Source organism: Panthera leo, chromosome D2, assembly GCF_018350215.1.
Source record: "Panthera leo isolate Ple1 chromosome D2, P.leo_Ple1_pat1.1, whole genome shotgun sequence".
In the NCBI taxonomy this organism is placed as follows: domain Eukaryota; kingdom Metazoa; phylum Chordata; class Mammalia; order Carnivora; family Felidae; genus Panthera; species Panthera leo.
The window spans coordinates 30,485,961-30,507,045 of record NC_056689.1 but is presented as its reverse complement, the minus strand read 5'-3'; the positions used below and the strand labels follow the sequence as shown (position 1 = coordinate 30,507,045).

At 46.3% G+C, this 21,085-nt stretch overlaps 1 protein-coding gene across 1 annotated transcript in view; it reads right to left on the bottom strand.

Annotated features, from left to right (window-relative positions):
* Positions 1–10,297, bottom strand: part of LOC122202172 (core histone macro-H2A.2) — a 37,042-nt gene extending 26,745 nt beyond the window's left edge. The window contains exon 1 of the mRNA XM_042908448.1: positions 10,126–10,297. Coding sequence (XP_042764382.1) covers positions 10,126–10,297 — 172 coding nt within the window. The remainder of the gene's footprint in view (positions 1–10,125) is intronic.
* Between the last annotated feature and the right edge of the window lie 10,788 nt (positions 10,298–21,085).

The following is a 21,085-nucleotide window of genomic DNA, read 5'->3' as shown; positions in this document are numbered from 1 at the left end:
CATCCTGGAGATAAATCCCACTTGATCGTGGTTTATGATTTTTTTTAATGTATTGTTGGATTTGGTATTTTGAGGAGGATTTTTGCATCCATGTTCACCAGGGATATTGGCCTGTAGTTGTCTCTCTCTCTCTGGCTCTCTCTCTTTTGTGGTGTCTTTATCTGGTTTTGGTGTCAGGGTAATGCTGGCTTCATAGAATGAATTTGGAAGTTTTCCTCCCTCTTATATTTTCTGGAATAGTGTGAAAAGAATAGGCATTAACTCTTCCTTAAATGTTTGATAGAATTCGCTCGTGAAGATGTCTGGTCCTGAACTTTTGTTTGTTGGGAGTTTTTTTTTTTGTTTTTTTTTTGTTTTTTTGGTTAACTGATTCAATTGCATTGCTGGTTATCCGTCTGTTCAAATTTTCTATTTCTTCTTGCTTTGATTTTGGTAGTTTATAGGCTTCTAGGAATTTATGCATTTCCTCCAGGTTGTCCAATTCATTGGCATATAGCTTTTCATAGTATTCTCTTATAATTGTTTATATTTGTGTCGTGTTGGTTGCTAGTTTTCCTCTCACGGGTGATTTTGTTTGAGTCCTCTTTCCTTTCTGGGAAATCTGACTCCCTAGTTTATTAATGCTGTTGATCTTTTCAAAGAACCAGTTCCTTATTTCATGGATCTGTTTTACTATGTTTGTTTGTTTGCTTTTTGTTCTTGTGTGTTTTTTTTTTTTTTTTTTTTTTTTTTTAGTTTCTCTATCATTCGCTTCTGCTCTAATCTTTATTATTTCCTTCCTTCTGCTGGTTTGTTTGTTCTTTTTCTAGTTCCTTTAGGTGTAAGGTTAAGTTGTTTATTTGAGATTTTTCTTGCTTATTAAGGAGGCCTGTGTTGCTATAAACTCTCCTCTTAGAATTGCTTTTGCTGCATCCCAAAGATTTTGGACCACTGTGTTTTCATGTACTTTGAAAAAATTTCTTCTTTGATTTCTTGGTTGACGTCCTTGTTTAACTTTTTGAGGAATCCCAAACTGTGTTCCACAACAACTACACCAATTCATATTCCGACCAGCAATGCACGAGGGTTCCAATTCTTTACATCCTCATCAATAATTGTAATTTTTTTTTTTTTTACTAGCCACTCTAATGAGTGTCAGGATAAAGTTTTAAATGCATAAAATACAATACAAAGGATGACAGAGAAAACCAATTACACTGAAATGTAATTTTCCAAGTATTAAAAAATCTGGGGGGCGCCTGGGTGGCTCAGTCCGTTAAGCCTCTGACTTCAGCTCAGGTCATGATCTCGCGGTCTGTGAGTTCGAGCTCCGCATCGGGCTCTGTGCTGACAGCTCAGAGCCTGGAGCCTGCTTCGGATTCTGTGTCTCCCTCTTTCTCTGCCCCTCTGCCTCTCATTCTCTCTCTCTCTCAAAAATAAATAAACATTAAAAAATTTTTTTAAATAAAAAAAATCTGGGATATAACAGTCTGTGTGCTTGTTTTAAAAAATATATAATTTATTGTCAAATTAGTGTGTACATTGTGCTCTCGGTCTTGGGGGTGGAGTCCCGTGATTCATTGCTTCCATACAACACCCAGTGCTCATCCCAACAAGTGCCCTCCTCAATACCCACGTGGGCTTCTTTATTAACACGTTAAATAACAAGATCTAGTCTATTAACTACTGTGATTCTGAAGTAATGATAAGTATAAATGATATTTCTATACATCTGTAACAAGGGGAATCTAATAAGAAGTGATTTCAGTTGGTCAAAAAGTCCCAGGTGCCACTGACACACTACTGTGGTTTCTTGCCCACGACAGATAGAGGAAGGAAATGCTGAGGTTCAGGTATGGCTCGGGAAGTTGAAGACAGAATCTGAGGACCCCAGGCTCAAGCTTGTTCCGTGTCGCACCCCCTCCCACCTGCCGCACCACCAGCTATCGACTTCTCTCTTCCCTTCTTCTGAGCCAAACTCCCTAAAATAGTCTCCACCCCCTTGGTCTCCTGGCCACAGCTCCAACTCCCCAGCCCACTGCAGTTTGGCTTTGACTACCCAGCCCGTTCTCACCGGGGTCACCATGACCTTGAGATGGCTAGATCTGTTGCCCCCGTCTGGTTTTATTGGCGTCACCTTTGAGGGTTAGTTACTCTCCCTTGGTTTCCCCGGCACCGACTCTCCCGTGAGCCCGTCCTCCCTCCTCTCTGCTGTCCTCCTCGGTCTCCCTCGCCATGCCTTCCCCCTACTTGGCTCAGAAACCCACACATGCAGATGTTGCCAGGGCCGGTCCTGGGCTCCCCAGTCTTGTCGTCGTCACACTCTTCTCTGGGTGACCTCACTCACTCTCCCGGCCTTTATTGCAGTCTCCCCGCAGTGCCCGTGTCTGCACCTCCAGCTTACAGCTCCCTGCTGGCTCTAGACATGTCCATAGGGCTTCACTCAATAACAACAATAGCCCTATGGGCGGGTTGCTACCATGGGTCCCAAGCGGTGCTAAGTGCCTTTCATGCATTATCTTATGTAATTCTCACCATGACACTATGAGGGTAAAGCAACACACTCACAGTCCTTAGCTGATAGGTGGCAGAGCCAGAATCTGTCCTCCAGGACACCTTGCAGAGACCGGAGCCCTACAGGTCCCCCTGAGCCCCTCGCCCTGCCCCGTTTCTCCCCCACTATTGCCTGCTTCAGCTACGGGCCCCATTCTTGTTCGCCAGCTACTTTCCTCTTCTCTTCCTCTTGGCCAGGCTCCATATGTAAATTCTCCAATTCTCCCCTTGGAGTGGAGTCCCCATGCCCATTCCTCAACCCATGGCAGCGTGGCTGGAAAGCAAGTAGCCGCCCAAGGCTGAAAGACTTGTGCCTTCCTTGACACCCCTTTCCCCATCTAATCCATCATTGAGTAGAGCTGACTCTACCCCCCTCCGCCGATACCTCCCCAATTTGTCCATTCCTTCTCATCACCCCCTCTGTATACCCCTGCTCTGGCCACTGTCAATTCTCAGAAGTGACACAAAAACAGCCCCCAGTGGTCTCCTGGACTCTGATCTTGCTTCCTGCCACTTCCCAAAGCCCAAGTGATGTCCCCCAAATGCTACCTCCTCCCTTCTAGGCCTCCCCTTAACGGGTGTGTGTACCTGTGTGTGCACAGCGTGTACATTTTCATCATGGCCCTCAAGGACCTGCTTGCCCACTGCGATCTCATCTCTCACCCCCTCCCTTTTCCTAGCTCTGCTCTGGGCACGAACTTCCTCCAGGCTCCAGCTGGGGACACACGCTGTGGGCCTTCACCCTCGTTCCTACCCCGCCTGAAACTCTCCCCCTGGCTCAACACCCCCATCAGAATCTACTCAATTCCTACTAATTCCCCACTCTGGATGCCGTCAAAACCATTTGAGGGAGGGGCACCTGGGTGGCTCAGTCGGGTAAGCGTCCAACTCTTGATTTCGGCTCAGGTCATGACCTCCTGGTTTGTGGGTTTGAGCCCTATGTCGGACTCTGTGCTGACAGTGTGGAGCCTGCTTGGGATTCTCTCTCTCCCTCTCCCTCTGCACCTCCCCTGCGCACACACACACACACACACACACACACATACACACACATACTCTCTCTCTCTTTCTCTCTCTTTCTCTCTCTCAAAATAAATAAATAAACATTAAAAAAATCCTGATGTCCTGAACATAGCCCCAGAATCTCTGGGGGTGAGCCCAGTCATCAGTATTTTAAATCAATCAATTTAAGAAAAACCAAGGTTGCACACCTGGTTTAGGTCCTAACAACTCTTACTTTACAATAGGCAGCTCCCAGCACCCCACCCCTACAGACCCTCCCCAAGCTCCTGTAACTTTCCTGCCCAACATGCATGCCCATCTTGCTGTGTTGTGCTTAATGCCTGTCCGCTCTGCTGGTATGCAAGCCCAGCCTTCGGAGGTGGGGCCACACACGTCTGCCCTCCTCCGCATCTTCAAGGCCTGACCCAAGGAAGAAACTCAGTCAAGATCTGCGTCATGAGTGTTGAAGGTCATTTCCAGGATGACAGGAGGCTCTCATGCTTTGAATCTTTTTTCCTAAGCAAAATCAATTGGTGTCCACCTCCCACCCCCAAAGTAACAAAAACGGCCCTTTTGCTTTCTCCACAATGGCCTGCAATTCTACCAATAATGATTCATTCCTTTGGCTTAAAACTTCTTGTCTCAGTAAAATGCAAGCACAGCCCGAAAATACAACACTTTAACAGAGTTAGCCATTATACTTTGCCCTGAGTGATTTCATCAGCTCTTAACAGACGGGAGAGCAGAAGAAAATACCATTTACTGAGTGTATCCTATAAACCAGGCATTATCCACGGGCTAGCTCATGAATGGAGTTGACCGAGCTAGTTCTGGAAGCACTGGAAACTCAGAGAGGTTCAGGAATCAGCCCAAGGTAACAGAGCTGGTAAACGGATGCACCAGATTTAAACTGACAGGAAGAGAAGGAAGGGACACCGAGAACACAGGCCTGGGCTTCAGAGGACCCATCGCCTCCTCCACTTGACCTGGGACCCCACTGGGTGCTGAGACTGGCCCCGGGGGGAAGGAGTGGTATTGGCAATGGCATCCTTCCAGGTACTCATCCTCTCTTCTTCTTCGTCTTTTTTTAAAAAAAATTTATTTATCATTTTTTTTTTTTTGAGAAAGAAAGAGAGAGGGAGGGGCAGGAAGAGAGGGGGAGAGAGGATCCCAAGTGACTGTCAGCACGAACCCGATGTGGGGCTTGCACTCACGAACCGTGAGATCATGACCTGAGCTGACATCAAGAGTCGGACGCTTAACCCACTGAGCCACCCAGGCGCCCCGGTCGTTTCATGCGCCCCCTTCCATTTCATGTCCAAGCCGCTGGCAAACCCTGTTGACTTTTGGGTACTCTGACCACGTCTCTACACCCCCTCTGCACTTTGCCTGCTTCCGCCCTAGCAGCCCCTCCCCCCAGGGTCAGATCGCCTCTGCCTCTGCTCAAAACCCTTCAGAACTCCCACCGCGAGCTCTTAGCTCCCACCAGCCTCACTTCTCAAGCCCCACTTACAGTCCAAGCCCCTCCCGGGGTCCCGACCCCCTGGCCCACTGCTGCTCCTCCAACACCCTGCTCCTGCCGTCCCCCTGCCCGGAGCACCAGCCCGCAGACATGCGCGTGCCCGCTCCCTGCCTCCCCCTCAGTGGGACCTCCAGACCAGCACTGTTCACCACCCCCCTCACCTCCCCATTCCTGGAACACTCTATCTCTCTCCTGGCTTTATTTGTCCGCTAGCACTTATCAGCATCTGAGAACCACACACCCTTCACTTCTGTGCGTTTGCCATTTCTCTTCCCCAGAATGCACCTGCTCGAGGGCAGGGATTCCCGGATTCTGTCTTGGTCTCGGTGGTATAGCAGCCTCAGCGTCGAGAACGCCTGGCATATGGTAAGTGTTCAATGAAAGTTTGTCGAGCGAAGGGAGGATTGTGAGTGATCAACTTGAGAAATAAGGCGATGTTCTACCTCGGGGGATACTACAGATCTCTGAAGATGTTTTGGCTCACATTCCAGAGGGTGATGTTCAGGCTTTAGTATGCATTGCTTTGGGGTCTGGTGGCTCTAATCCAAGATAAATTAAAAACCCTATCAGTGATCCAGTTCTACCCCCAGGGAATAGTCTAAGGACTTACCGTGTACATTGACATGTAGACGCTTAATAAATATTTGTTAAACGAATGAATGGGAAAATATAAGATTTGATTGGAGCCGAAGACTAACAGAGACGCCCGTGATGCAAAGGGCCACATTTTGTTCTGTTATGCACAAAGTGCAGACCTTCACCAAGTAGAGGCATAGGATGTACTTCCTTTGGTTACACGAACATTACAATGGGGCAATGTAGTATAGCAGAAAGTATGTGGCTTAGGGTTGAGGGACCTCAGGGAAGCCCAGCTCCCTTCTCGGAGGCTGTGGGATCTCTGGTTACTCAGTGCCTTCCAGCCTCACAGGGTGATACGGACCTAACAGGCAGTTTTATTTTTATTTTTTTAATGTTTTTTCCCCCTCTGATGGAGTTTTTAATTTTTTTATGGTTTTATACTTATATTTATTTATTCATTTAATATAATTTATTGTCAAATTCGTTCCCATACAACACCCAGTGCTCATCCCAACAGGGGCCCTCCTCAGTGCCCATCACCCACTTTCCCCTCTCCTCCAGCCCCTATCAACCTCCAGTTTGTTCTGTGTATTTAAGTGTCTCTTATGGTTTGCCTCCCTCCCTCTCTGTTTGTAACTATTTTTTTCCCTTTCCCTTCTCCCATGGTCTTCTGTTAGGTTTCTCAAGATCCATATATGAGTGAAAACATATGACATCTGTCCTCTGACTGACTTATTTCACTCAGCATAATTCCCTCCAGTTCCATCCACATTGCTGCAAATGGCCAGATTTCATTCTTTCTCATTGCCAAGTAGTATTCCATTGTATATATAAACCACATCTTCTTTATCCATTCATCAGTTGATGGACATTTAGGCTCTTTCCATAGTTTGGCTATTGTTGAGAGTGCTGCTATAAACATTGGGGTACAAGTGCCCCCATGCATCAGCACTCCTGTATCCCTTGGGTAAATTCCTAGCAGTGCTACTGCTGGGTCATAGGGTAGGTCTATTTTTAATTTTTTGAGGAACCTCCACACTGTTTTCCAGAGCAGCTGAACCAGTTTGCATTCCCACCAACAGTGCAAGAGGGTTCCCGTTTCTCCACATCCTCTCCAGCATCTATAGTCTCTTGATTTGTTCATTTTGGCCACTCTGACTGGCATGAGGTGATATCTGAGTGTGGTTTTGATTTCTATTTCCCTGATGAGGAGCGACGTTGAGCATCTTTTCATGTGCCTGTTGGCCATCTGGATGTCTTCTCTGAGAAGTGTCTATTCATGTCTTCTGCCCATTTCTTCACGAGATTATTTGTTTTTCGGGTGTGGAGTTTGGTGAGCTCTTTATAGATTTTGGATACTAGCCCTTTGTCTGATATGTCATTTGCAAATATCTTTTCCCATTCCGTTCGTTGCCTTTTAGTTTTGTTGATTGTTTCTTTGGCAGTGCAGAAGCTTTTTATCTTCATGAGGTCCCAATAGTTCATTTTTGCTTTTAATTCCCTTGCCTTTGGAGATGTGTTGAGTAAGAAATTGTTTCGGCTGAGATCAGAGAGATTTTTTTCCTGCTTTCTCCTCTAGGGTTTTGATGGTTTCCCGTCTCACATTCAGGTCTTTCATCCATTTTGAGTTTATTTTTGTGAATGGTGTAGGAAGTGGTCTAATTTCATTCTTCTGCATGTTGCTGTCCAGTTCTCCCAGCACCATTTGTTAAAGAGACTGTCTTTTTTTCACTGGATACTCTTTCCTGCTTTGTCAAAGATTAGTTGGTCACACATTTGTGGGTCCAATTCTGGGTTTTCTACTCTATTCCATTGGTCTATGTGTCTGTTTTTGTGCCAGTACCATGCTGTCTTGATGATGACAGCTTTGTAGTAGAGGCTAAAGTCTGGGATTGTGATGCCTCCGCCTTTGGCTTCCTTCTTCAATATTACTTTGGCTATTCAGGGTCTTTTGTGGTTCCATACGAATTTTAGGATTGCTTGTTCTAGCTTCGAGAAGAATGCTGGTGCAATTTTGATTGGGATTGCATTGAATGTGTAGATAGCTTTGGGTAGTATTGACATTTTGACAATATTTATTCTTCCAATCCATGAGCACGGAATGTTTTTCCATTTCTTTGCGCCTTCTTCGATTTCCTCCATAAGCGTTCTATAGTTTTCAGCATACTGATCTTACACATCTTTGGTTAAGTTTATTCCTAGGTATGTTATGATTCTTGGTGTGATTGTAAAAGGGATCCGTTTCTTTACGGCTCTTTCTTTTGCTTCCTTATTGGTGTATAAAAATGCAGCTGATTTTTGTACAGTGATGTTGTATGCTGTGACTTTGCTGAATTCACGTATCAGTTCTAGCAGACTTTTGGTGGAGTCTGTCGGGTTTTCCACGTAGAGTACGATGTTGTCTGCGAAAGCGAGAGTTTGACTTCTCCTTTGCCAATCTTGATGCCTTTGATTTCTTTTTGTTGTCTGATTGCTGACAAGTACTATGTTAAACGACACTATGTTAAACGACAGCAATGAGAGTGGACATCCCTGTCGTGTTCCTGATCTCAGGGGGAAAGCTCTCAGTTTTTCCCCATCCTAACAGGTAGTTTTAAAGGTTCATTTGCCTCTCCCTCCCTGAGCCAGCAGATTTTTCCATCAGATTCCTGGGTCCCATTCCAAACCCGGTGAATCAGACCACAGCACGTGTATGTGGGGGGCTGGGGGATGCAGCCAGGATCCTGTATTTTAAAGCATTCCCCAAGCCTTTAGGCTGCTGCTACAAGACTAGCCACAGTATCGCTCCTCTGAGTGGTCCCCAAGACCAGCATCAGAATCAACTGGGGGCCCATTAGAAATGTCGAGTCTTGGGGCGCCTGGGTGGCTCAGTCGCTTAAATATCCGACTTTGGCTCAGGTCATGATCTTGCGGTTCATGGGTTCGGGGCCCAGACTGAGCTCTGTGCTGACAGCTCAGAGCCTGAACCCTGCTTTGGATTCTGTTCTGTGTCTCCCTCTCTCTCTCTGCCCCTTCCCTGCTCACACTGTCTCTCAAAAATAAACAAACATTAAACAGAAAGAAAGAAAGAAAGAAAGAAAGAAAGAAAGAAAGAAAAAGAAAAAAAGAAAGAAAGAAAGGCCAAGTCTCAGGCCCCACGTCGGACCTTGTCAACAAGATCCCGGGAGTGGCTGGCACTTTAAAAACACTGCCTTCTCACGCTGGACTGAACCAACTTTAGAGCCCTCCAGCCCTCTCTCTAACCTCCTAAAAGGTGCCCATGAAGAACTTTTGGCTCAGAGACAAGCCTTTCATTTCCCGATAAGGAACAGGCTTAAGATGCTGAGGTCTGCCTGAGGGACAGGAGCCCCAGTTATGAAGGTATCCGCTGGTGGACCAAGGTAAGCCTTTCATTGTGACGGATGGGGTACCAAGAGGGCAGAACAGGACTGAGCATCTAAGAGGGAGGAAGACATTGCCCCTGAGGGAGAAGGAGGAGGGGGAAAAGGGACCTGGGGATAGAAGCTGGGTCTAGCCCTGCCACACCCCCGTGGGTTTTCATACTGTGGCCGCAGGCGGCTCGGTTTCTCAGAGAGACAGTTTGGGGAGGTTTGCTTTACAGGGGGCTTCCCAAAAATTTAAACCTGGCACCCCGGGCAAAGTCAGGGACATTGTTACTCGTGGCTGAAATGACCCCTTAAGGAGCTACTCGCACTGACTTATACATATTTTTATTCTTATATATTTTATTTTAAAATATTTTATATATTTATATATATTTTAAAAGCATCTTGGAAATTTTGAAGTATGGTGTCTGTTTTACTCTGACAGAAGAGAACAACAAGAAGAAAGCTAAACAAAGCTATTCAAATAGATAAAGACCACCCACAGCAAAAATCTCATTCTGCAATAAAAAAACATAATGTTAACAACCAACATGGGCAACTATTCCTCGTGTACCCATTGTATACAAAAGAGGGCACAACTGGGACATGATGGGCTTCATGGAACCAACTGGAGATGGTTCTGATGCTGGGCCAACCCTATTCATGGACACTGAGCCCTAGTTCCAATACACCAGGAAACCCAACGCTCAGTGAGGACCTCAGAGTAAAGAGCAGACCCCCTGTTACAAAATGAATAGCCCCCCTGCAGCCCCCAATCCTCCCGGTAGATTCTCTTCTGTGGGAACCTGGATTTTTACCTCCTGGGTTTGCCTAAAGCAAGACACACATTTTCGGGGCTGGTCTAGAAAAGCCACTGCATTGTGGGTTCTCTTCTTTCCATGTTGATCATCTGCCATTATGCCCTCTTCCCTCCCCCAAAGCCTGCAAAATGAATCTGAGCTGAGCAGGCAAGCTGAAACCCTGTTACCAACCCCCCCCCCCCCCGCCACCAGTACCCTGGAGCCAGCCACAGAGGGAAGCCGTCCTCTTTGTCCCTGGGTGGCAGGGACAGAGGGGAGGGTGGGGATCCGGGAGTGGGTGACCTGTCCCGCGTGTTCACATTACCTGCCAGGTACTCGATGACGGCCGCCATGTAGACGGGAGCCCCCACGCTGATCCGGTACTTGAACGTCCCTTTCTTCAGGTAACGCATCAGCCTCCCCACGGGGAAGATGACACCGGCCCTGGCTGAACGGGACAGCTTGGACATTTTCTTCTTCCCGCTCCGGCCCGACATCTTGCCTCAGTTTCCCTCTCAGCTTGCTGACACGGTGTTCTTCCGGCACTACCACGATGCTGAAAAGGAAAGAAGGCAGGGTGAGGAAGGATGGTCGGCAAACACCTTGGGGACTGTGATGTGACACTAGGGCACCGTGTGACACATCAAGTAGCCCTGGGGAGGTGGCTGAGACCTGGCTGCCGCTTCAGGCCACGAGATGGGCAGGGGAACTTCGCAGGGCATCGGCAGCCCCTCCCCAAACACCTCCCCACGCGTCAAGCCAGCCCAATCTTAACAGGAGAGGCCAAAGAAACTCACTAGAGAGAGGGGTCATGGTGCTGTAGTCTGCAGAATAATGGCCCCAAAGATGTCCACTTCTTCATCCCCAGGACCCTTGCATATATCACCTTATATGGCAAAAGAGACTTTGAAGATACGATTAAGTTGAGGGTCCTGACATGGGGCGATTATCCCGGAGTATTTGGGTGGGTCTGATGTAATCGCCAGGGTTCTTTTTTTTTTTTTTTTTTTTAATTTTTTTAATGTTTATTTTTGAGACAGAGAGAGAGGCAGAGTGCATGTGGGGGAGGGGCAGACAGAGGGTGACACAGAATCCGAAGCGGGCTCCAGGCTCGGAGCTGTCATCACAGAGCCTGACACGGGGCTCGAACTCAGGAACTGTGAGGTCATGACCTGAGCCGAAGTCGGACGCTTTACCGACTGAGCCACTCAGGCGCCCCACCGGGGGTTCTTTTAAGAGGGGGCAGGACATCAGTGAGTAGTGACAGGTGCAACGAGAGAAGAAATGGATTCTCCCCTCGGGGCCTCCAGAAGGAGCCAGCCCTACCAACACCTCCACTTTAGCTCAGAGAACCCGATTTTCCCCTTCCGACCTCCAGAACTGTCAGGGCATCGATCCACATTGCTTCAACCCCTAAACTGGGGCTAATTTGTTATAGCAGCTGCAAGAGAATGAACACGGTTCCTCTTCGCTCTGATTTGCTTCTGCCTATTTGAATACATAGTGTTAGCTAATATGGCGATGCCTGTAATGGTTAGCTTTGACCCACAACTCAGAGCTGATGTGCATGTCTCAGATGGAAATGTTTTTCTAAATTCTCCAATAATGTAGCATTCTTTTTTTTTTTTAAGGTTCACTTATTTTTGAGAGAGAGACAGAGAGACAGAGTGTGAGCTGGGGGAGGGAGAGAGAGAGACAGAGAGGGAGACATAGACTCCCAAGCAGTCTCCATCCAGGCTCTGAGCTGTCGGTACAGAGTCCAACGAGGGGCCTGAACCCACGAACTGCGAGATCATGACCCGAGCCGAAGTCGTAAGCTTAACTGACTGAGCCACCCTGGTGCCCCAATAGTATAGCATTCTTAAAAACAGAAGTATGTCAGAAGATGCAGGTTAGCAAATATGCTAACGCAGAGTAACCAAACCTAGCAAATTAAAAGCTATAATGCAGCCCAAGCTTCTGCCCCTTGAAATGAGGAGTCCAGGCCGATTCGGGGGAGAAACCCCAGGAATCAGCCAGAAGAGGGGATTTCAGTACAAGGCACCGAGAGATGTGTATATAATTCATCGTCATTTTAGGAAGCGATCTTTTGTGTGAAGATAAGATAATTACATACTTCCGAAAAGCTAATTCAGAGAATTATAATAGAGCTCAACCTGTTGGTTCAGGGAGTACTGTGACCAAAAAATGGAATATAATCCAGGATAAAGTAAAAGCAAATTACCAAGGACAAACAAGCACAACCAAAAAAAAAAAAAAAAAAAAAAAAAAAAAGACGGAAACAGAAATCTCTAGGAAATGTATTAATGAATCAAAGCTCCCTGCTCCAAGGACAGTATCATTCTCGGTGGCCGTTTTGTTTGGGAATGGGAAGAAGAGTGTCAAAAATAAATTGGGATTAGATCTACCTGTTGAGACAGTCGTCTCGAATGCTGGCTAGATTTGTTTGCCAACAGCCAAGGTGACAATGACAAGGCCTAAGAAAGTGGGTAAAACCATAACGGAGGGAAGCATGTGGATGCATGAAAGATACAAAGCTGGGGTTTATTTACTCCGGATGGAAGAATGAACGGAACGGCGTTCAGTTTTCTAAAGTAGCTGATTACTCTGTTACGACTGAGGAGTTTTATGTAAACACTACAGAACTGGCAACCAACCCCGTTCGCGACATCCTCCTCTCCTCGAGGTGAATGATATGAACTTGAGGCATTTTATTACATACTTCACATAGATTGTTTTTTACATGCTCATACGTACTCACTATATTCCTATTTTATGAGTCGTTTTGCCACCAAGAGATGTCGGTATTCATCAAAGTTAAGCACAAGCAAAGAGGAGCAAATAGCCTTAGCATATTATCTCTTTCCCAGCGAGGCACAGGGATCAGACAGTATCGCTGTTTCTAGAACTTCCACATTGTCTGTACTTCTGCTGTCCTAGGCTGCTAACGGTCACGAATCCGCTCAGATGTCCTCTCTGGGGGAAGCAAGCGACTGCAATCCTAGGGTCACAGCCATCAATTTATGTTAAGGAAACTGAGGTCAGGCATCCATCAATGTCCGGAGTAGCTGCTGTCGGTTATCCCTGTTCCGGGACTCAGGGGACTCATAAGGCAATGTGAACCCGTCCTGTCCTCAGAGAGAGGGCCACGGCAGGTCTGCCAGCTGCTGCTGGTGGTGTTCAAAACGGAGGTGACTCCTGGTAGGGTGGAAACCTTCCAGGATTGGGTGCAAGACGCCCCCGGTGAGGTCCCATGTCTACATAACTGGCTACGCGATAGGTGTGGGCCTATCTGTAAAACACGGAGGTGACTCACTGATCCTGAAGGTCATTCCGACATTCGAGAAACGCACTCTCAGACAGTTCTGGAAAAGAAGCTTTAGTGCCTTTAGGAAATGAATTCTGAAGAGTCGAGAGCCTGTACAGGTTCATAAAGATGCATTAGTATTGGTGAGTCTACTAAGCCAATTACGTTCTTTTTTGCCGTTGCTGGTAAGTTGGGGGAGAGGGAGGATCAGGAGGACCGGTTGCCAAGGAAACCACCTGAAAAGTCCATCACGGGATGGACTTGCCCTGTGGATACCGTGTGCGCTACACGGTCATCGTCTCTCATAGCAGCAGAGAGAGGGACGCATAGAGCCCAGACACCACAAGGGCGGGACCCGCTCATCCCTCGCCGCCGCCCTATTCTTCTCAAACAAAAGTAGCCAGAGGATGACTGGGTAGGCAGGAAAGAGCCACTTAGGGACGCCCCCAAAGTCAGCCAAGAGGAGTCACAAGTTCCCCTAAAAACGGGGCGTCAGCAGCAGTAGAAGGAAAACAGGTGACTTCAGCGCCCTGGCACTCATGAAGAAAAAACAGCCAAGGAAGGAAAACCGGGGCTAGGTCAAATGGAGAAGCATGCCAGCGGCACAGCAGCAAGTGGAGGGATCACCCTACGTTCAACATTTTGTAACCAGACCACTTTCCTCCAGGTTAGGGCCTTAGATCTGGGGATGTGGCTCCGTCTGATGTCTCGGCGCGAGACTGTGTATGTGGAGAAACTCTGTGCCTGGGGGAACCTGTCTTTGCAGACACTGTGCTGGCCTTAAGCAGCTGGGCGTCTAACTCCTGGGCTTCCCGGCCCTGGGAGGCCCCTGCACATTGTACGAATCAGACCACATCGGGAATCCCTTAAGATTCCGGGAGGAGGTTGATGGCGCTGACCTGTCACACTTATGGGGCCCCACAGGTGGAAGGAAGGATTTGGTGCCCTCTGACCCCTCCAGAGAAGACCCCGCTTTTGCAGACCACCCCTGCCCCCAGCCTGTGCTGGACTCTGCCCAGAGCGGTGAGATAGTCTAACCCCTGGCTTCGTTCCCAGGCCACCCTTTCCCCTGACTCCATCCAGTCTTGGGAAGTCAGGAGTGAACAACTCGAACGGGTTTTTATCCACCTCCTGCGACTCTCTCAATCTCTGTGTAGGGCCACTCAGCTAAAGAGAAAAGAACTATTGGAATGTGAAATTTGTTTCCATCAGACTAATACTTAAATGTTTACATTTATTTACCTTCTGCTCTAAAACAATGTTTTCTCTAATTAGGCAAAGCTAAGGACTACAGTACATTATGTTTGTTTACAAGTTTGAAGAACAGAATATGGCTGAAGCTTTTCCAGTGGTTACAGACACCGTGTGGGCGCCCCTGGAGGATGTGCATGGCCAAGTTCAGCTGGCCCCACCCGCCAGGCCAATCCTGGGGTATTGTGGGGGTGCTTAAGAGGAATTGGGGGGGTGCCTGGGTGGTTCAGTCGGTTGAGCGTCTGGCTTCAGCTCAGGTCATGATCTCAAGGTTCATGGGTTTGAACCCCACGTCGGGCTCTGTGCTGACAGCTCAGAGTCTGAAGCCTGTTTCAGATTCTGTGTCTCCCTCTCTCTCTGCTCCTCCCCTGCTCATGCTCTGTCTCTCTGTCTCTCTCTCTCTCTCTCTCTAAAATAAACAAACAGTAATAATAATAATAATAATAATAATAAAGAGGAATTGGGAAACAGACAAGATATAACCTAGATCTGCAATATATATCTGTCTTTTCATATCGGAGAAACCAAGAATAACCAAGGTATAAAGTCTCGTAATTATTTGCAAAGTAAATGGGAGAGTTTTCGGCACGTTAACAACAGGGGCTCAGGGAAGGAGGAGGGAGGAATACAGTAGCTCCTGCTCATTGTCCTTTCCCTCCAAAAGCAGAGAAGTTGGAAGAACAAAACTGGTTTTGTAGGGCGCCTGGGGAGGTTAAATGTCCAACTCTTGATATTGGCTCAGGTCACAGTTTGTGGGTTCGAGATCCACGTTGGGCTCTCAGCTGAGTACGGAGCCTGCTGGAGATTCTCTGCCTCCCCAACCCTCAAAAATAAATAAATAAACATTAAACCCCCCCCCCCCCCCAAACACTGGTTTTGTGTACGCTGGGAAGAGGGCACGTTCGGACTGTTTTGTTAGGGTTATTTATTTTGTGTTAGGGTTATAGTTATGGGGTTTTAAGCCCATAAGGACACCGACGAGCTACATTTTACAGATATCACAGGGTAAACATTAAATTGCAGCACTGACTCAGACACGGACGATAAACTCATGCCAGGCTATTCAAATAACTACTGTATATCAGTGATTTTATGATCTTTTTTTTTTTTTTTTGGACATTTTACTACCTCTAGAAATCAGTATGCATCTTCCAACCTACGATATCATCGATTCGATGAAAGACAGTATTTATGAAGCATTTATTACTGAATAAGAAACTACATTAGATGTGGAATATACATGACCCTTGTCCTCAAATATTTTCCGATGAAGTTGCAAGACAGATCATGATAAAATTTCAAATAGATGCCAGAGACATGGTTCCCAGACTGCACCAAGGTACTTGGGACAAGCCAGCAAATGTTTAAGCTTCCGAGGGGAATAAAGTGATACTCAACCTCTGTTGGACCTTACAACTACCAGCTCAAAGTGTTCCTACCAGTGGTTCGCAGTAGATTGTACTATCTTCTTCTTCTTCTTTTTTATGATGCCATATCTTACAAAGCTGAGTTTTTGGTGGCTGCTGTGATTAAAGCAAGTGCCAGGGAAAAATCCATGTGGAACAGAAAATGAGAGTGGCAGTGTCTGACCTGATTCTAAGGTTTGAGAAGTTGTGCAGTGCCCAACAGGTGCACACGTCCTATTTGTAATTCATTGTGGCTATTTAAGAATGGGATACAAATATCCTTTTTTCTTCTTATTCATTGTCAATATTTTTTCAAATAGCTCCTAGCTGTTAAGACATAAATACTTATTGTTTGGACCTAACCAGGTAATAAATGGAACTGATGGGTATTCCTTCTGGCCTAGGCGCCCTGAGAAAAAAATGTCTGAGACATTAAATTCTCTGTGAACTGAGAAAGTTTGGGAACTTCTCTGTTAGGGCCTATCACCAACAAGCTGAAACACGATTATGACTTGCGTAAGGTCACCCTGAAGCAAGGAAAACAAAAAAAGTTAAAGAAGTTATTTAAAATTTTGAGTTTGGCGGGGGGGCCTGGCTGGCTCAGTCGGTAGAACATGTGACTCTTGATCTAGGGGTTCTAAGTTTGAGCTCCACATTGGGTGTGGAGATTACTTAAGAATAAAATCTAGGAGCACCTGGGTGGCTCAGTCGGTTAAGTGTCCAACTCTTGATTTCTGTTCAGGCCACGATCTCACATTTTGTGGGTTTGAGCCCCACGTTGGGCCCCACGCTGACAGTGCAGTATGGAACCTGCTTGGGATCTCTCTCCCTCTTTCTCTTTGCCCCTTCCCCACTTGCTGTCCCTCTGTCTCAAAAATAAATAAACATTAAAAAATAAAATCTTGGGGCACCTGGGTGGCTCCGAAGTCGGTTAAACAGCCAACTTCGGCTCAACTCATGATCTCGTGGTTCATGGGTTCAAGGCTGGAGTTGGTCTCTGTACTGACAGCTCAGAGCCTGGAGCCTGCTTTGGATTCGGTGTCTCTCTCTGTCTCTCCCCGGCTCGTGCTCTCTGTCTCTCTCTCAAAATAAATAAATCTAAAGAAAATGAAATCTAAAATAAAAAGTTGAGTTTATTTCGCCTTTAAATCTAAGTAATGCTTGCACATAGTATTATAAAGCAAAAAGTAAAGAAATGCATAAAATGCAGAGCAACGGTCTCTCCCCAACTCTACCCCCAATCTCGCTTCCAGAGGCCATTCCACGCAACAGTTTAAAACAATCTTTTAACTTTATTTTTGAGAGAGAGAGAGAGAGACAGTGTGAGTGGGGGAGGGACAGAGAGAGAGGGAGACACAGAATCCAAAGCAGGCTCCAGGATCTGAGCTGTCAGCACAGAGCCCGACGTGGGGCTCGAACTTCCGAACCTTGAGACTGTGACCTGAAGCAAAGTCGGACTCTTAACCGACGGAGCCACCCAGGCGCCCCATCATGCAACAGTTTTTAATTTCACTTCTGGTGGTCACCTCCAAAGCTCAAGGGTTTATAGTTCTACGTCACAATTTACTTCCACTTTTAGACAGTCTCTGTCAATGCCTCAGAAGGATGAGAACTTGAGTCCCCATTCTCTTCTCTTTTCCAGCCATTGACTGCATACTTCCGTTTTTATTTCCTCTGCTGATGACCTTGGGAACTTTAAAGAACACACTGCAGTCTCTGACTCCCCCAACCCTAGATGTTCCCTCTTGAGTCACGGTTATGTTGGACGAGGATGTGCGCCCTGACCTTTCCCTGGCCCCTCCGCTCCCTACCTCACCTCCCCATTTCTACCTCTGTCCTCCACGCTGCCACTGCCTCCACTCATCACCTTTCTGTTTGGTCCTGTAATCACAGTGAAGTCTTCCTTCTGTCTCTAGGCCGATTTCGAAAACGAAATGCTCTTAAGCAGCTTTTATATGATTGCGACTTTGTGAATACTGTTCCCTGCAGAATCGCATGCGTGCTAGCCTCACGCTTCCTTTCCTGGGGTCCAGCACCTGCCTCGACAAGTGGATTCTCTTTGTTCTGCAAACGGGTTGTTCAAAATCATTCCAACATTTCACTTGGCTTCACATTTAGAGCACGTCTTTCTTTTACAGCTTCCTCCCACCCCCAAGTTCCTAATCACTGTCGATTCTCGTTAAGTGCAGTCGCTGTGTTCTACAAAGCAGCCGGGAACACTGGATTAGTGAAGAGTGGAGCACTGATCCTAGGGGAAACAGGGTTAGGTGGCCGCGAGCCTCCGGTCACAACTTTTTCATCAACGAATCAACACATCACCTTGTTTTATGTGCGTTTCTGTTTAAAGACGCCTTATATAATACGTATTGTCGATTCACCAACACTGCGCTCACGGGAAATCGCGCCGTGACTTAAGCCTGCACGAACCTCATTGGACACATATATTTTCTCCAGAAGGCACATTCCTTCACAGCCTTCTTGTGCTCAGGAACACTAGACAGCGCTTCAGGACGATGCTTGGGGGCCACTTTAAACAGTGGAATCGCCAATGGGAAGCACAAAAATGTGAAAACATGGCACTAGAGAGACCATGGGAAGGGCACTAATTTCCAGCGTGACAGATGAAAGAGGAAACCAGGCCTTGTTAGAACTCAGCAGGGAAAGTGACCGATGGATGGGTGGCTCAAATGTTTTGCCGCCCCGTGCATGTCCTTGAGAGACTGAAATGCATTGATTTGGGGGTTCCAAATAAATTTTAGCAGGCAGGCAAATTCGCTGATATGGAACCCGTGAATAACGATGATCTATCAGTCGTACTTTCCTTCGTTCTTGTTGACAAAAGGGAAGTGTGGCTTTGCCACAGCCTAAAAATCACCAAGCTTCTTGGTCATTGGTCTTCGCAGGGGCCACTTTCTTCCCAGAGACTTTTATCCTGAAGCCCTTTGACCTCATGCTCCAGTTTGGAATGGTTATTTTACCCAGAGGTCATCCTGGGAATGTCTTCCCTCATGCCTCATCCATGATCCAATCATCCCTCATCCAATGACCTCCTCTTTCTCGACTTTCTCCCTTATATTCTTGGTGTCAGCCTCCTGTAGCTCTTCACGGACAGTACAGAGAAGTAAACTTTGTTTTCTTACGTAAATGAAACTGTCTTTACTGAATGATCTCTGGATTATCCTTGGGTGGGGTATAGTTTTTAGCATCCACATCATTTTGCTTCAATATTTTGAAGCCATTGATCCACTGGTGTTTTCATCCAGTGTTACAGGTAAGTTTGGTGCCCCCCAACTCCCAAGACTTTAGATTTTCTCTTTATGTTCTAATACTCCACAAAGATGTGTCTAGGTGTGAGTCCCCCCCGACCCCATTCACCCTGCTCTGCATTTGGCAATAAGCCTGTTCACTCAATCAGAAGACTTATCTCTTTAATAACTTCAGGAATTTTCTATTACGGATTTGATTATTTCCCACCATCTCTTTATTTCTCCCACGTGCCCCTTCTCTTACGGGGATGCTTGTGAACCAGGGGTTGGATCTCCTGGGTTGCTCCTCTCTCTTACCCCTTCCCTTCCATTTTTTTCCCCAGTCCTCTTAACATCTAATGTTGGCAATCATATTATTAATGTCCAACACCTCTTTCTTGTCTCTGATTATTCCTTTTTCATATCATCCTGTTCCTGTATGAAGGTACCATGTCTTCGAGTTTCTCTGAAATTACTTAGGGTGTGTTTATGTCATCATCTGTTCTTTCGATGATCTCACCCAGCTCATCATCCTATGTGTTCATTATCATCTTTCTCTTTCATGACGGCTTTTCTTAAATGTCTGGTGACTTTTGGTCAGGCCTTGATACTTAAGAATGATAGACAAGGCTAATGATGATAGGCAGATGGAAAAGCTTTCCTCAGCTCTCCTTTGGTAGGCATGGTTCTTGCTTGGGACCTCTGGGTGTGTGCATAGCACATGTCAGTCAACACCTCACCTGAGCGTGTCCAGTCAGGGACTGAGAGCCCCCGAAGGCCAGAACGAGAAATTCTAGAAATCCTAGAAATCCTAGAAATTCTAGACCAGCCCTGAGTTGTTCAATTTCTTCAGAGGGGAAGCCTCAGACTGTTAGCTGGGGGAGAAATGGAAGATCACCGGAAGCTCAACTGGGAGAAGGGGAGGGAGAGAGAGGCCAATCCACTTGGCTTTTCCAGAAACAGACCCACAACGACTCCTCACTTCTCACCCTGCCCACCTTCAGTGGAGCTCCCTCTTGCATTTACCCTTATATTATTTTTTATTTGAGAGAGAGAGAGAGAGAGAGAGAGAGAGCAAGTGGGGGAGGAGGGGCAGAGGGAGAGAGAGAATCTCAAGCAGACTCCATGCTCAGCGTGGTGTGGGGTGCAATCCCACAACTCTGAGATCATGACCTGAGTTGAAATCAAGAGTCAGACCCTCAATTGTCTGAGCCACCCAGGTGCCCCTTGCATTTTACTCTTCTTACTTGTGGCTTCCCCTGTGACATTGTCTGCATAGTCCCAGGTACTTCCAGTCTTCCAGAAATCTGTTGAAATCTCCCACTTGCTAATGAGCAACACCACCCCCTTTCCCTTTTGTTGTTAAGTGTTTATTTTCTTTGCAATTCTTTACCGGTATTTCTGTGGGCTCCAAGAGAAGGAAGCCCATATACTCCATCCATCATGTGGAACTGGAAACAGAAAGTGTCATTTTAATTTAACATCTTCACAAACATCATTTGGGAATTAGCCTCGAAATGAGTATTCTGGTAAGGAGAAAAAGTTCAACTGTGTTATAATTGAGTAATAATGTCATATTGAAAAATTTAGATCACTTTCATCACCAGGTGAGTCATTGGTCTTGAGATAATTGAAGAATATAAAATTTCATATCAAGAGATTATATAAGACCCATTAATATAACAGGATCAAATTCAGTGAGTCTGTATTTGCCCGATTGTAGCATATGGGATTCCTATAAATAATATTTATAATTATACTGTAATCCCAGAAGGGAGGAGAGGAAAGAAAAGAAAAATGCCAAGCATCTGCCCTTATTGAATGAATTGCTTTTGGTGGGAAACAGCAAACTGTACTCAACACACTGACTGCCTCTGTAAAGGAAAAAATGGTCTGGTTTCTTCAGACCACTATTTTCTTTTAATTTAAATAAGTCCTTTCTTAAGCATAAAGAGCTGATAAAGAACATTTTTTTTTTTTTATGCCTCAAGCAACTTCTGGAAATTTTTATTATATGTCAACTGATGGGGACTATGACAAACCCTAGCCAATGAGCAAGAAGGTCTACTGGAAGCC